Below are 16,788 nucleotides of genomic sequence, written 5' to 3' on the forward strand. Positions count from 1 at the left end.
GCTTGGGACATGGGAAGAGGTATCCAGGTCCCGGTGATAGAGCAGCATCCCCTCCCCTCGTGGTGCCACTGGAGCCACGCTGGCCTTGACAGAAATGAGACCCGAATTTGAGCATAAAGCAGCTGCACAGGGAGCTCACCCCCTGCCAGCTCCTCTCTGCTTCACCCCAGTGCTGGAGAAAGCTGATGGAAGTGAACATCATTGCCCATCTTCAGAGCCAGGGAAGAGCCACAGAGCTGTGCTCAGGCACTTGGGAACAGCTCTGATGCCAGGAGCCACCACAGCTCAGCCATTCCCTCCAGCCCTGCAGGGAGGGGGCACTGAGCCCCTCTTTCCTGTAATGTCCCCAGGTTGGCAATGTCCCCTGCCCTCCAATCCCTGCAAATGTGACTTTGGGTTCTTCATTTTTTAGTCCCAGAACATCACCTGAACACCCTGATCTGGTGGGTGGCCAGGGCAGGAGGTTGAAACGAGATGATCTGTGAGGTTCTTACCAACCCAACCCGTTCTGTGACCCCATGGTTCTATGATTCCATGGTTCTGTGGCTCTGGGGTCACTCCTCCTGGCTCAGCTGGCAGCCTGTCCTGCTGGGGACAACGTCTCTGCTCACAGAAGGACACCCTTGCTCAGTTACCCATCCCAGGAGGGGACTGGAGCAGGTCTAGACGTGACTGGAGTGTCCTGCAAAGCTGAGACACAGCACAGCTCATCCTTTGGCGCAGGGAGAGCCCCACCACAGCAGACTCCAACCACAGGCAGCCAGGGCAAGGTGCCGCTCATGGCTCACCAACACCACTCGGATTCCTTCCAAGCAAAAACCTGGGGAAACCAAAAGCTCAAGAGCCGTGGGGACGCCAGAAGTCGTGAGCCAGCTCGGAGCCAGGCGTGCAGGGGCTCAGCAGGGTGGTGGCCCTGGGCACGGCCAGGGCTGGCTGCTGCTGATCCTCCCTGACAGGAAATCTGTCACGAACATGCGATGTCCTGACAGGCGGCGGCTGCGCCGGAGCCCCCGGCAGAGGCTGTGGAGCCGCGACGGCGCTGCCCGAGTGGGGCTGTCAGGAGCTCTTAGGGTGACAGTGGCATCGGCGAGTGGGGGTGGGCAGAGGTTTCCTCCTCCGAACCCAAGAGAGGAGAGGTTTTGGGGGCAGCCAGACCAAAATGCTGAGACTCCACAGCTCCAGGAGCTGCTGGCCCGTCCCCCGGCTCGCAGGTCATGCAGCCCACGCTGTGGGGCCTGGGGCACTCTTAGGGAACACCAAACTCCCCTGAGAATGGATGCAAACCTCATTTTATTTGAACCTTGCTTTTGGCTAGATCCGTCCTTTGCTCCCGCCCTGAAAAGGAAGGAGCAGTTTGACCATAAAAGCGTCTAGGGCAATAATCAGCTCAGATCCAGGACAGCACTGAGGTCACTTCTGCCCCATCATGTGAAGTTTATTCGGATATTTAAGGACAAGAAGTCACTGGGGAAAGAGTTGGGAATTGTGGCATGAAAGCCCAGGGAGTCAAGGCCATGCAGAGAGCGGGGAAGGGCCCCCGTGGGCAGTGACAGGCAGAGCACTGGGGGATATTTACAAAATGACATTTTCATACACTGTGGAAAGGAAAAAATAAAGCAGCTTCTTTTCAGGGTGAGAGCATCTCGTCTGCCTGGCTTTGCATGGCATGGAGCACTGCTCCCAGCAGGACACGGGGCAGGGGAGGCTTGGCTGCCAGCGCTGCTCCGGGTGGGAGCACAGCCCGGCTGTGGGAGCTGAGCTGAGCTGTGGTGATGGGAGCAGTGTCCCTTGACAGCCTCGGTGACAGCCTGGCAGGGAGGGATCCTGGCTCAGTCCAGGCTGCAGGAGCACCTTGGATGGGTGAAGACTCCCTTCTGTGCTCCTGTCTCCAAATCTGGGATCTTGGGCATCTCCTGCCAGCACCAGACCCTGTTGCACCCTGTGTTAATGCCATGGATCTGCTGAAGATCCCTTCTTCTTCCACAACTGCCATGAGAAGCCACATACCCACTCCTGGCTCCCCAAATCCCTGCAGCCATCCCCCGAGGGTACCAGGCTTTCTCCAAGCTTTGGAGTAGCTCCTCTTTTCACATTTAAGTTTCCTGGACAAGAGCAGGACCCTATGGTGTATTTCAGGGTTGTTCTTACCTAATTTGCCATTTTTCTCCTGGAAATCCCTTGCCTTTAGGACTAGTGACAGTCACCCAGAGATGCACAGCCAAATGCACCCTGCAATCCTGCCCTGGTGAGCACTATTAGACTTTGTACCATTTCTTTGCATCCCCCTTTCACATTCAGCCCCACTGATCTGTCAGCATCCCTGTTCCTCTGTCTGCTCCTGGCTCCCCTCTGAAGCCAGGACAGCTTGATTTGGGGTTTTCATGCCTGCAGTAGCATCAGCCAGACAGCCCAGAGCCTCCTGTCTCTGCCTGCACTGATTTAAACTCAGTGGCCAAGGGTGAATGGAGGGATGGGCACAGCAATCCTGCTCGTCCCCAGCCTGTGCACCACTGCCCTGGGCTGAAACCTCATGAGGAGGAGGCTCAGGGTTCAATCCCACATGGAGGAGATTCAATCCCACGTGGAGGAGGCTCAGGGTTCAATCCCACATGGAGGAGATTTAGGGTTTGATCCCACATGGAGGCTCAGTCCTGCTCGGAGCAGCGTGCAGAGAATTGGCTAAAACTGTCTGCCCCTGTACCTGCTAACACCCCACCAGTCTTTACTGGCTTTACCAGCCCTCCAAGCAGATCAGCACTAATATTTAGCCTTATTTTGTGTCTGGAGAGGTTAAGGCACGTGCCAGCTCTGATCTTCCCTCCCACTGCAGTGGGCAAAGCTGGGCAGAGCCAGGCACTGGGACCACTGCAGCCACACTGGGACCTGCCTGCTGCAGAATGGGGTGGGCTGGGGCTCTGCTCCCCCTCGGCACCTCAGGGCTGCAGGAGACCTCGGCATCACACATTTCATCTCCTGGTGACCTGAGAGCTCTGCCGTGTCACCCCATGTCACCCAAGGAAAAGCCATGAAGAGAAGTGAGCTCTTTGCTCCAGCCAATAATCCTGCCAGAGCAAGATAAGAGATGTTATAGAAACTCCTCTGAGCCCGAGAACAGCTACACTAAATCCCTTTAGTCCTCGGCGAGGTATTTGTTTACCAGGAGAGTGGATTTTGTTACCCGAGGTGGTTCAGTACAGGTTGTCCGTGGCTCCCTGCCCTCCCCGGGGGGAACAGGGGCTGTGACAGGACACGGGCCTGGGGTCAGGGAGGGGTTTCAAACCCCAGGTGGCCTCCTTGGCATGGAAGAGGTCATCTGCAGGAGGGGAGAGCACCCATGCCAGGGCCAGCTCCCAGTGCCCCTATGCCTAAAAGTGGGTGCCACAGCTGTGACCCCGGGGCTGAGCTTTCCTGTGGTGGCACAGGTGACATCGGCTCCCACGAGCCTGGCTGTGAGCTGGATCAGCAGGACGTGCCACTTAAGTTCCCTTGAAGTGATCAGTGATGCCAGCAGGGATCTCCTCCCATACCTCCTTCAGTGGCACTGGAGGATCCCAAACCCAGCCCCCCTCTCCTCCCTGCCCCCCGGCACCCACCGGGGCTATGGGCAAACCTCAGCGCTCCCCTCTCACAACCAGCTCCTGCCTCTGGGCCCGGCTGGCACTGGGGGTCACCAGGCAGGAGTTTTTGTGACCCCCAGGCTCCCCCCAAGCGGGGCTGTCCCCCCTCGGAGCGGCAGGTGCCCCGCGGTGGCCCCAGGGGCCGGGAACAGGATCCGTGCGGCGCCAGGCTGTTCCAGACAGCAGCACCACGTATGGCTGATCCATCTATGCATCCTGCGGCCCCCTCCGGAGTGGGGGTTGGAGATGTAGGGTTCGGATTTCTCCTCTCACCTGTCGCTACATCAAAGGCCATTTGGATTTAATCTCCGGGAGAGGCAGGTTTAACCCTCTCGGGTGCAGCTTGTCCCCACGCCGGGGGGAGGACCTGCCTCGCTGACCCTGTCGCTTCCTCTGTCTCACACAGCCCAGGCTGGCCCTTTGCTCTGCCCACAGCAGGCAGCAGCTTCTCCTCCCCTCTCCTGTTTTCACCTGGTGTCCCATCCAGGGCTCATTCCAGGTGGCAGAAGCGACGATCCACCCCACGAGGCTGTTGCCCGGCCACGGCCCGAGGTGAGGGCCGGCAGCTGGGGACACCCGGCAGTGCAGATGGACTCGCTGGGGCTCCTCATGGCTGCCCACTTCCTTCTCGGCTGGGGACACTGGGAAACCCAGCTGGAAACGCAGCCGGCCTCGTGTCCCCCATGAATTCATCCATGGGCAGAAACAGAGGCAGGGGCACGAGCGGGTGGTGTGGGGTGGAATCACCACCCAGGCTGTGCTCCCTGCCCCTGTGTGCTGTGGTGGGGTGCAAAGGCACAGGGTGCTGAGGCACTGGGTGCCCATCGCAGGGGTCAGCGCTGCAGCAGCTCCCAGAAGCTGGCTCGGGCTCCCGGGAACGCCCCATGGTGCTGCAGACTGCTCACCACCACCCATCCACAGCGATGCTTCGCTGCCTGTGAGCAGTGGGCCAGGCCCAGGGCTCTGTCACCCCACGTGTGACCAGCGGTGCTGATCTGGGGCGCCGTGTCCAGGACTGGAGCAGTGCCCAGCACCAGCAGCTCCAGAGCTGAGAACATCGGAGCTGCCGTTCCCTTGGAGCCGTGGCAGCCGAGCACTGGGACAGGAGCTCCCCAAAGCACATCCAGGCACAGCACAGGCTGTTCCTGAAGGTGCAAATTGTCCTTCTCCCATCTGGGAGCAGCAGCAGAGCTGGAGAGCACTTGGTCAGTGGGAAGGGGTCCTGTGTTCTTTTGGCTTCCCCCTCACTCAACCACTTTCAGGCACCAAACATAAGCTTAAAAGCAAAATAAAAATGAATGTTTGTAAAAGACGTTGCAAACCTTGTCAGGACATCAGGATGTTTCTAAGGGGAGCTTCACTCACACCCCTCCAGCAGTGGAGCTCTGTGGGCTGGTTCAGAGGCAGAAGAGGCACCACAGAGTCCCACACGCCCAGCTGCAAACAGCCCTGTGAGGGGAGCAGATCCCAGGGTTTCTCCTGTACTGAGTGCTGTTGGCTTTTCCCAGGAGCAGGGCTCCAGCCCCCTCCTCTGCCCTTGCCCCTGTGCTCCCTGTCCCTGCACCAGCTCTCCCCCAGCAGCACATGGTGGAAGCAGCAGCCCACACATCATTTTCCAGCATTTTGACCCAAATTGCCCTCTCTTGACTGCCAAAGGCTGCCCAGCCCGTGGGGGCTTCGCTCAGGCAGCGACCATGCAGCATTCCAGGCTTGGCTGATGGCTCTGCCTGAGCCCTACACTGCCTGGGACCCTGAGGACCACCCCTCACCTCCCCGGGGTGCCCCACTGCTCCACGGCTGTTGGCTCTGCAGACCACAAACATCTCCAAGCACCCCTGGCTCCAGATCGGCCTGTGAACGTTGGGTGTGTGACTCCACCTGCCCTAAACCCTCCCCACAACTCGCTCCTGCTCCATCCCAGCCCCAAACCCTCCCCACAACTCGCTCCTGCTCCATCCCAGCCCCAAACCCTCCCCACAACTCGCTCCTGCTCCATCCCAGCCCCAAACCCTCCCCACAACTCGCTCCTGCTCCATCCCAGCCCCAAACCCTCCCCACAACTCACTCCTGCTCCATCCCAGCCCTAAACCCTCCCCACAACTCGCTCCTGCTCCATCCCAGCCCCAAACCCTCCCCACAACTCGCTCCTGCTCCATCCCAGCCCCAAACCCTCCCCATAACTCGCTCCTGCTCCATCCCAGCTGCTGCCCAACACTGCTGTTGTCCCTTCATCCTTCTCCCACTGCCTGCCCTCCTCCCTGCCCTGCTCAGGGCTCTTTTCCCTCCCTGCTCCCTTGCAGGCAGGTCGCTGCCTCCCTCCCTCCCTCATTCCCTCTGTCCCTGGGGCGTCACGGTCCCCTCTCCTGTGGGGACAGCCCAGGCCACGCTCTGGTTCAGCACTGGCAGACGCTTTGCCCCTGTCATGCTCCAGTTCCTGTGGGTGCAGGATCCAAACTCCACCTGGATTATGAAATCCCACAGGATCCTGGTCACTCCCACGAACCATCTCAGCTCTACTCACCACCCCAGTGGGTCCCTGCAGATGGATGCTCAGTTCATGGGATGCAGGGCTTTTCTGTAGGGCTCATCCACCACTGTCCCCATCTCCAAGTGCCCATAAAGGCCTTGTGAGTCTTTCCCTGAGGGAAACACAGACTGAAGTAATTTTTTTTTATAATACCTGACTCAAGCTGGCCAGCCTTGAAAAATTCAGAATTTAGGGATATTACTCTGAGTACAAAGGGCTGCAGTGGAAATGAAGTCACTGTGTTCATCCTCCCATCTCTTCCCTTCCCTGCTCAGTCCCCCTGTGCTTTGCTTTCCCCGCTGTCAGGGGCCATAAGCTCCTAGGGAACGAGCTATCCATGCAAAAGGCCTTTGGAAATATTCATTGCTCATCTCCTAACAAGATTACCCTGAAATCCTCCATTGCTCTGAGGGAGATTTAAAACCTTTCAGGCTCTCGGTAACCATAGCAGCACAGATGTGAGAACCGAGGGGAGACAAGTGATGTGAAAAATCATTGGGGATGCAGAGCCTGGCTGTGTGTGATGTGTGTGATGTGTGTGATGTGTGTGATGTGTGTGATGTGTGTGATGTGTGTGTGTGCCCACAGTGCCACAGCCCTTTGTCTCCCAGCCCAGGCTGCCCCTTCACCCTGCCCACACCAGGCAGGACACTTCCACCTCTGCAGAAATGACCCAGACCGAGGACAGCGGTCGTGATGTGACCCAGTCCTGGCTCCCACAGCACCAGGATCCCCTTCCCAAGCAGAGCTTTGGGATGGCATTGCTGCTTGGCATTTGCCAGCAGGTCCATGCTGGCTCCTTCCCTGGGTGCCAGCAATAAAGGGGATGGTTTAGATCCAGGATGGGGTGCTTGGAGCCTGGGGTTCCCATTCCCTCCTGCCATGGGTTCCTCCTTCACCCTGGGCATCACTTCTGCACCTGTGAGAGAGATGCTGGGTGATGTGAGGTTGAACAGATCCATGTTTTGAGGCCCTTTGGAACGAAATGCTGGGAAAACGAGCAGCAGCAGGGGCATCACAGTCCCCCAGCACATCCTGAGAGCCTGCAGAGTCTTGCTGTAGCAGCTGGGAGGGACTGTGGGAAAACCTTTTCATTTCTTGAAAACCAAACACAAAGAAGAATGAACCAAATTCTTTCCCACTAAAAAAATAGGGGGCTGGCTTTAAACATCTTCCAAAGGCTGGCTGGAGATTACTTGTCCTGCCCTGCTGCCTCGCTCTCTTCAGTTCCTCATCTCCACTGGTGCCGATGTCACACCAGGCACCAAAACCCCGTCACTGCTTCCTTCATGCGCCCTCTGCTCATCCCCCCCTTCTCCTGGTTTTCAGCCTGTCAAGGTCCTACAGCTCTGCCATCAAATCTTCTGCATCCCCAGCTCCTCCCAGCTCCCACAGCTCAGTCCTTGGCATTGCCTTTGGGATCTCCTCATGGCTCAGGAAGTGTCCCCAGGAAGAGCTTCATGCTGGTGAGTGAAGGTGCATCACCAGGTGATGCTGGGGGCCACTGGACACCAATCCCACTGTCAGTCCTGCTGTAGACCCAGCCTTTCCCTTCTCCCAGGGCAGGCTGACACCAGGACAGGACTCTGCTCGTCCTGATATAATCTCTTGGCTCTCCTGATAACGAGATTAGCTGGGAAAGCTCCTAACATAAATGTAACAATAACTGGAGAATTAAAAGGCAGGAATAATTCCAGTGAAAAGGGTTTTGGAATCAACAGAACAAATTCATCCAGAACTAATGCTGGAAGTGGTCCTTGGCTATGGAAAGAAAACCAACTGCATTAAAGCTCCAAAAAACACAGATCCACAAATTTAGGATAGAAACTTATTTGAACTTCTGAGCAAGTTCCCTTTGTATTTGCACTTGCATAAATCAGCTTCTGAGACAGCTCCAGCATGGCATGGAAGGTGGGTGCTGAGCAAACACACCTGGACAGGGCAGCCTGCACCTCTAGAGCAACCTCACTCCTGGGTCACAGCCGGTTCCTCCCCAAGGCTCCCGGCATCTGCTCCGGAGAGCGCCGTGCATCGTCTGCATGGAGATTTTATTTCCCCCTCTGGTTAAATATTTCACAAGAATCACCGGATAACTGGCAGCTGAATGAGGAGATTATGACAGACAGGAGAGCTTATTCTCCCCCTCCAGCCAAGTATTTCATCGCTTCACTGAAGGCTTGGGCACATTCGCAGCAACCCCGTCTGCAAGCGAGTCCCCAGCCCCGGGTATGCGCAGGGAACGCCGCGGGTGCCGCTGTCCAGCCGCTGGCCACGAGCCACCCCATGGGTGGGGATCGCCACTGAGGGTCCCCGCTGCCAGAGAGCCCACGCCAAGCAGCTCCCGGTAATCCGTGAGGAGCTGGCGGTGCTGGGCAGCCCCGGTGCCGCCGGCTCCCCGCGCTACCGGCAGCGACGCAGCGCTGCTGCGCTCCAGGGCTGGAGTGGCTTTCCAGTGCTGAACTCTGCGGATTGGCCCGGAGCACCCCGCTCTCCTCCCTCCCTGCCCTCCCTCCTCCAGCACCCACAACCCACGGAGATTGGACAGCTTGGTGCCACATGGCAGAGAGGGACCAGGATAAAAAAAATGAGCTGGACTTGGGGATTGTAGAGTCCGCGGCAAAGCAGGAGGGAGAAGTTTGCGGAGCAGTGGCATCAACATTCCCTGGCTGCGCTGAGTCAGTGAAGGGAGGACGGACAGACGGACACACCGGGGCTGCAGCCACCCAGGGACACCTGTGGGGTGAGCACCAGCTGCGGAGCATCCTGTCCCCTCTGTGCCAGCCATGTCCCTGGTGGTGAAGGAGAAGAACCACGTCCGGTTGGTCTTCCTGGGAGCCGCCGGCGTGGGCAAGACATCGCTCATCCGCCGCTTCCTGATGGACACCTTCGAGCCCAAGCACCGGCGCACGGTGGAGGAGCTGCACAGCAAGGAGTACGAGGTGTGTGGGGCCACGGTCAAGGTGGAAATCCTGGACACCAGCGGCAGCTACTCCTTCCCGGCCATGAGGAAGCTCTCGATCCAGAACAGCGACGCCTTCGCCCTGGTCTACGCCGTGGATGACGCCGAGTCCTTCGAGAGCGTCAAGAGCCTGCGGGAGGAGATCCTGGAGGTGAAGGAGGACAAGTTCCCTCCCATCGTGGTGGTGGGCAACAAGGCGGAGAGCGGCGGCGAGCGGCGGGTGCCGGTGGAGGACGCGCTGTCGCTGGTGGAGCTGGACTGGAACAGCCGCTTCGTGGAGACGTCGGCCAAGGACAACGAGAACGTCCTGGAGGTGTTCAGGGAGCTGCTGCAGCAGGTGAACCTGCCCAGCAGGCTCAGCCCCGCGCTCTGCAAGAGGAGGGAGACGCTGCCCAAGGAGCAGGCGCTCAGGCCGCCCATGAACAAGACCAACAGCTGCTCCGTGTGCTGAGCCGGCCGCCCGGGCCCCAGGGAAGGCACCGGCACCGGCTGGAAACTCAGGTGGGCTGGGTGGGGAGAGGCGCTGCCTCGGCCAAAACTACCCCTGCTGCCTCCCAGCCCTTCCCTCCTCTTCCCCACCCAGCCCACGGGCGCAGAGAGGGTTGGAGGTGACAAGGAGGAGGGAGCTGGAAGGGATGCTGGTTGCTGGAAGGGTGTGGGGAGAGGGGGAATTCCCAAAAAAGTAGGAGGCTTACCTGGGGAACAGCCGTGGGTCAGTCAGGGCGCTGTGTGGGGGCTGGCAGGCACGGGCACGGGGGACAAACGCCAGGGCTCTGGCAGATGTGGGCACCCTGCCAGTGCCACTGCCCTGGGGCACATTCGGGTCCGGTGTCACCTCTTCCCCAGCACCCACAACCTCCTGGCGCAGCTCCGGCACCCACGGCACATCCAGTGTCTGAGTAGTCCTGAGTTTGACCTGGTGTAGAGCATGTGGTAGGGTGGTCTGTGCATCAGTCTGGTTTTCTCTATTCCCTTTTTGTTTGTTTTTTTTTTAAGCATTCCCAATAAATAAACTGTTGCAAAGTGGAGCTGGAAAATGTCTCGGTTTCTTTCTCCTGCATTTCAGGTGCTGCAGTGACTGACACCAGTGTTTTATGCTCTCATCACTGCATTTTGCTTTCCCTCTGCCGTGCTCCAGCCTTATGTGGAATGTCCTGGCACTGGGGGAGCCTCCCCAGCTCTCCAGCCTCCCCTGGCAGTGTCAGGACATTCAGAGTTATGATTTTTCTAATAATTTAACCACACCGGAGTTTTTACCAAGCAGCAGAGACCAACAATAAAACACCCTCTCACCTCTGAGTGCAGGAAGTAACAAGCAGCCATTAAAAGACAGCTGATCCACTGAAATAAAAACACAAACATGTTAAAAGGGGATAATAAACGGCACGGGGGGAGGCACAGAAGGGCTGTGTTTGCTGTGCTGAGCGTGCCCTGCACTGATTTACTCTCCCCTCACACAGCCCATCCTGGCTGTAATGAGCACTTAACCTTCTCAGCAGCCCACACACACACACACACACACACAAAGAGATATTAAAGCCTGATGGATTAAAGAGTCACCCCCCAGATCCAGACCCAAGGGAGATGGGCAGTTTGGGGTCTGCAGCTTTCAGAAGCCCAGCCCTACAGCATGGTGGGGTCCCTGATCTGCTGGGGAGGCACCTGGGGGTTCCAGCCCCTTCCCAGAGGAGCAGGTGCCAGCAGGGAGAGCTCAGCCTTGCCGTGGGCATCACTTGCTGGAGCACCCTGATGCCACCTCTCCCGTGGGCACTGGAGCCACGACAGCGACCTCCAGGCAGGCAAAATCCTCCTCCTGGAGTCTGGTGTGGGATAAGGCTGGGGATAGGCAGTGGAGGGGGGGACAGGCAGCAGAGGGGACAGGCAGGTGCCACCAGGACCTGCTGTGGTGGCTCAGGTTGCCCTCACCTTCATCTCACAGCCATGTACCTCGTGCTGCCACCGTGATGCTCTGCCAGGGCGTGTGGCTGTCCCTTGCCAGCGCCTCAAGGACACACAGAGCTGCTCAGGATGGAGCCCTGGCTGGGGAAAAAGGGAAGAAAACAGGTGAAATGGCTTTTCCTTCCCTCCTGCCTGCAGGGAATGGAATATGAACAGCTCACTTTGGGCAGCAGCGGGGCTGGGTGTGATGGGTGCAGCCACAGGGATGTGCCCACCAGGCTGGCTGTCCCTGCCAGCCCTGGCACACTCAGCCCTGGCCAGGGTGGCCCCAGCCATGCAGTGCCTCCATGACCCCACCTCTCACTGACCAGCTGGCCCTGCAGGAGCCCCACACCGTCCAGGGAGGGTTTGTGTTCGGTTTGGGTGATGCAGGATGAGGAGCACCAGGCCCTTTGGTTCACAGCCTTGTGCTAAAAGCAGAAGGAAATCCCTGTGCAGGGTAAAAGGAGGAAGCTGGGATGGGCAAGGCTGGCTGCCAGCCCCCTCCTGTGAGACCCCTGGTAGGGCCTGGAAACAGCCCCTGCTGAGGGGTCCCAGCGGCCTCCCCAGGCTCAGGCTGGCAGAGCCCCACGAGTTTCCCCGGGGAGAGGCTCCCCTGTGTCCCATCTCGGCCTTCCCTGGGCAGAGCAGGAACCCTCGGGGGCTCCAGGACCCCAACTCCCAGCCAGCCCCAGCCCAAGACCTGCGGGGTACAGCAGCCACTGCTCTGTGGATGAGATGCTGACCGAGATGCTGCAGATGCAGAGACCGAGATGCTGGAGGCGCAGGAGCTGCAGAGGGAGATGCAGGAGATGCGGGAGGTGCGGGAGCTTCGGACACAGGTCCTGGAACCTCTCCCCGGGCTCACCTCCTGCCCCGGCAGCGCCGGGCTCCAGCAAAGAACGGAGCCATTGGCGGAGCTCTCCAGCACCAATTGCCCCTCGCCCAATGCCCGCCAGCCTTGTACAGCCCCTCCCGCCCCCTCCCGGCCCCCCCGGGGCCGCCCCCAGCCCCGCTTCCCCCGGCCAGGCGGGACAGGAGCTCGGGGCAGCGGGCGGGGGTGGTGTAAGGATGCAGGGCAGGGATGCTGTGGGAATGGGGTGCAGAGGACAGGGGTGTAAGGATGCAGGGCAGGGATGCTGTGGGAATGGGGTGCAGAGGACAGGGGTGTAAGGATGCAGGGCAGGGATGCTGTGGGAATGGGGTGCAGAGGACAGGGGTGTAAGGATGCAGGGCAGGGATGCTGTGGGAATGGGGTGCAGAGGACAGGGGTGTAAGGATGCAGGCAGGGATGCTGTGGGAATGGGGTGCAGAGGACAGGGGTGTAAGGATGCAGGCAGGGATGCTGTGGGAATGGGGTGCAGTGGATGGGGGTGTAAGGATGCAGGCAGGGATGCTGTGGGAATGGGGTGCAGTGGACGGGGGTGTAAGGATGCAGGGCAGGGATGCTGTGGGAATGGGGTGCAGTGGACGGGGGTGTAAGGATGCAGGGCAGGGATGCTGTGGGAATGGGGTGCAGCGCTCCCCAGCCCTTCAGCCCCCACCTGCACAGCCCTCTCTGGGCATTGTGGATTTGGGGGGGTTGTGTCGCTCCCATGAAACGCTGTGGCAGGGGCGGCTCTGCTGGGGTTGCGGTCACCTCGCTCGGACCTTGGGGTCAGGCAGCTCTGGCCGTGCAGGGCCGTGGTGTGGGGCTGGGGTTGGCCGTGCAGGGGCTGTGGCAGGACAAGAGCCGCAGGATGCCACCGTGCTGGGCTGCAGGGGGGTTGGAGAGCAGCTCCAATGTCTCAATGCACCCAAAGCAGTGCCCGGGGCCTGTCCCGGAGGATCTGTGCCAGGCACAGCGAGTGTGAGCCCTGTCCCAGCCTCTGCCTGTGCCCATCGCTGTGCTGGGCCTCCAGCAGTGCTTCTCTTGGCCAGAGCTGGGCAAGAGTCTGCTGAGTGGGGTTAAAAATAGGCAGGTCTGATGTCTCCTGGCCTGAGGGGTCTGTGTGTGACCTGTGCTCAGCCTCAGCTTTAGAAGGAAAGGGCAGATCAGGGAGGGTCAAGCCCCTCTGGGGTCTGGAGCCAGCTGTGCCTCTGTGTGTGTGTCCAGGGCTGTGCTGGAGGGCTGAGCACCTGCAGCTCCTTTTCTTTCAACAAATGGCAACAGGTGAAGTGGCTTTTCCTGCCCAGACACAGAGCACAGGTACAGAACCCAGCACAGTGCAGCCCAGGCCAGGGCATGGAGGGGCAGCTGAGCCCTGTGCTCACGGCTGCTACAGCGGTCCCTGCAGACATCACACAGCCACAGGCCTAAGAGAGGAGCACCATTTGCCCTTCTGCTCGCCCTGCCAGGAGGAGAGGGCAGCTGGGGTTTCAGGAAAGCCTGGGCAGAGCAGGATCCATTCAAACATCCCCCAGACTCCCCCTGGCTCAGCCTTGCCCTGAAGCACTCGGTTGTGCAGAGGAATTATCTGTAGCCCTGGGCACTTACAGCTCCTGTGGGTCGGGGTGGAGCAGTAGGTGGAGGAGCTCTGGCGGCCTCCAGAGCAGCTGCTCGAGGCCTCTGGCACACAGGAGATCCAGCGTGTGGAGGGGAGCACTCCATGGGTATGGCCTGGGGCAGTCAGGGCTGCTGGGGGCTGCTGCAATGTCCAGGGGCACAGGATCCAGGGAAAACCTCTCTCCAGTGAGCCACACACGGGCACTGCCTGGCTGTCCTGGCACGGCAGCCCAGGGAGCAGTGGCTGCTGTTCCGATGCCACCTCTGGGGCTGGAGGGGTTTCTCTGCCTGGGCTCTCGGTGATCAGCTGAGGTTGAAGTTGGAGCTGCTTTTCCGTGGGTGGGCTGTTGTCACGTCCATGTGTAGAGAGGGGGGCCTGGTACCTGGGATGGGAAATGTCCTGCAGGGGGACAAAGGTGCAGTGGGACAAAAGCTCTGCCTCTGCGGGGTGACCGTGGGTGTTGTTCTCCCTGCACAGGGATGCTCTGGAAATCCCAGCCCCACGGAAAGCAGTGAGGGCTGGGCCGGGACACACCCGGCTCCCAGCTCTGCTCTGGCTGGTGCTGAGGTCTCTGGTGCTGTTTTCTCTACAAAAAACATCGCAGCGAACTCTCAGATCCGAGGGCTGCTCCTCCCATTCTCAAAACACCAGAAAGACCTTGGAACATCTTCCCATCGTAACTCTTCTTCCCCTTCCCCCAGCTGCTCCGCTCCGCTCCAGACTCGCCTCCAGCGCCGACGCCAGCGCTGTCCCCACGCTCACCCCGGGAGAAGAGCTCCGTGTGATGCCCCCTGTTCTGTTCCACATCATGTAGCACATCCCATCAGACCGCCGCGAGATGCTCGCGCTTAATTTGTGTGCACAAACAATCGGGGGACCCGGGCTGGCGGCCGGGAGCCGCACCAGCGCCAGCCGCGGGCAGGGAGCAGCTGCCGCCCGGGCTGCCCCTAATTGCAGCTGCAGTTTGCTCAGGCCCTGATTGATGCGCGGCCGCGGCACGAACACCCACGCCAAGGACACTCGGCGGGAGAGCAAAAAAAAAAAAAACAACGTTTTGAGCCCAAAAGCGGCACTTACTCGTTGAGGGGGTAATTAAGGGTGTTTGTCTTTAGGAGCTTTGGCCGAGCGAGGCGCAGCGCCGGGGAAACGCTGAGTGCTCTGGAGAGAGCAAACCGCATCACATGAGCCCCATTAGGGCTCTCCCGGCAGGCTGGGATTCGGAGAATCGTGGGGATGTTTAGGTTGGAAAAGACCTGGAAGGTCGCCGAGTTCCCCGCGCTGGGGAGGGCGGCGGGAGCATCCTCAGGGCTGCACCCTGGGCATGCAGCTCCCACCCGGCTTCAGGCTGAGAAATGCCGCAGTGGAGGCTGGAGCCGGGGGGAATCGGCCTCTTCTCCCAGGTAACAAGTGACAGAATGAGAAGGAACAGCCTCAAGTTGCTCCAGGGGAGGTTTAGATGGGATATTGGGGAAAATTTCTTCTCCAAAAGGTTTGTCCAGCCCTGGCACAGCTGCCCAGGGCAGTGGTGGAGTCACCATCGCTGGGGGCATTTAAAAGACGCGTGGCTGTGGCACTTGGGGACATGGGTTAGTGGTGGGCTTGGCAGTGCTGGGTCAATGGTTGGACTCAATGGCCTTAGGGGTCTTTTCCAGCCTTGGTGATTTCCATGACTGAGTCCACGCACAGGCCCTGGTCCCGGCTTGCCCCACTCTCCTGCAGCTCAGCCACGGAGCCAGCCCCGTGCAGCGCGGCCCCAGCACGCCCTGCTCTGCAGCCCTGCGGGAGAGCAGCCGCCAGCACACGGAACTCCTCCGACACCAGCCCGGGACACAAAATCCGCCTGGAATTGTGTCCAAGCAGAGCTGGGTACAGGAGCACCCCCGGGCTCGGAGCGGCTCCCTGGCACCACCCTGTGGGGACACCGCGAATTGCAGCCGGGGACGGGGCTGCGCGCGGGACTCGGTGACCCCTGTGACCACTGACCCCTGTGACCACTGACCCCTGTGACCACTGACCCGTCTGACCACTGACCCGTCTGACCACCGGCCCCTCTGACCACCGGCCCCTCTCAACAACGACCCCTGCCACCACTGACCATGAGACCATCAATCCCTTGCCAACACCGATCCGTGTGACCACCGGCCCCTCTGACCACTGACCCCTGCGACCACCGGCCCCTGTGACCGCCAACCCCCGTGGCCACTGTTCCCTGTGACCACTGATCCCTGCAAACACCAGCCCCTCTGACTGATCCCTGCAAACACCAGCCCCTCTGACCACCAACCCCTCTGGCCACCAGCCGCTGGTGACCGCTGACCTCTGTGACCGCCAGCCCACACTGCTGCAGGCACGGGGCCACCGCAGATTTCTTCCCCGGACAGAACAGATTGCAGGAGCTCAGGGAACCACCCACTGCAGGGCTCGAAGCGTTTGCAAAGAGGATTTACAGTCCTTTGCCTTTTAATTGACAGCTCAAAGCTCTGCGTGCTGAGCTTTGCTGGATACAAAGGCTTTTCAAAATCCAGAGGCTCCAGTGAGGAGCCCCAGCTGCTCTGTAAACACCTGAGTTCGTGCCCTGCATCCTTCGGAGCTGAGGCTGCAGGCAGCCCTCGGGAAAGCTGTGACCCCGTAGGCTCACGGTCGTGCCTTCACAGAACAGGGGTGCTGCAGAGGAAGAGAGGAAAAGTGGGGTTTGTTCCCCTGACACAAAGTTGTGCCTCGAGCCGTGGAAGGGCAGTGCCTCCCCTGAGCCTCGCAGGGCAGACTGGGGCCAAAGGAGCCAGGCAACGCCTCCAAAACCACAGGAATCTCCACTCTGAGCAGTGACTTCCCAGCTTTTCACTCCAGAGCTGATCATCCCCATTCTGGCTCTGGCATTAATCCCAGGGCAGCAGAATCCAGCGTTGTTTGTGCTGTAGAAACCCCGATGTCCCTTATGCTGCAGTCTTGTAACCTACAGGGAGATGCCAAGGTGCTGGTAACCATTTCTTGTTTTGCAGACCATGAACTTTCAGAGATTTCTGTGATAAATATGTAAAAGAAAAAAAAAAAGGTAAAAGACTTGATAAATCCTCTGATTTGGTGTTTCTGCTCTCAGGTCCCACAGCAGTTGGACACAAAACTGATCCCTCTGTGGTCCCACTGACAGTGAAACCAGCAGAGCACTTTTAAGAGCACATTGATTCTTGCTGTGCCAAGGGAATGCTGCACTTTAAATGTCTTGTATTGACAAGAACTCTAAGAATAAACCCCTTTGAAAAG

The 16,788-nt window shown here is 59.3% G+C and overlaps 1 protein-coding gene across 1 annotated transcript; it reads left to right on the plus strand.

Moving 5' to 3' along the window:
• The first annotated feature begins 8,927 nt into the window (after nucleotides 1–8,927).
• On the plus strand, nucleotides 8,928–9,554 carry LOC138120278 (GTP-binding protein Rhes-like). Its single transcript, XM_069032801.1, has one exon. The coding sequence runs from the start codon at nucleotides 8,928–8,930 to the stop codon at nucleotides 9,552–9,554; it is 627 nt and encodes a 208-aa protein (XP_068888902.1).
• Nucleotides 9,555–16,788: the final 7,234 nt, after the last annotated feature.

Source organism: Aphelocoma coerulescens, chromosome 18, assembly GCF_041296385.1.
Source record: "Aphelocoma coerulescens isolate FSJ_1873_10779 chromosome 18, UR_Acoe_1.0, whole genome shotgun sequence".
In the NCBI taxonomy this organism is placed as follows: Eukaryota; Metazoa; Chordata; class Aves; order Passeriformes; family Corvidae; genus Aphelocoma; species Aphelocoma coerulescens.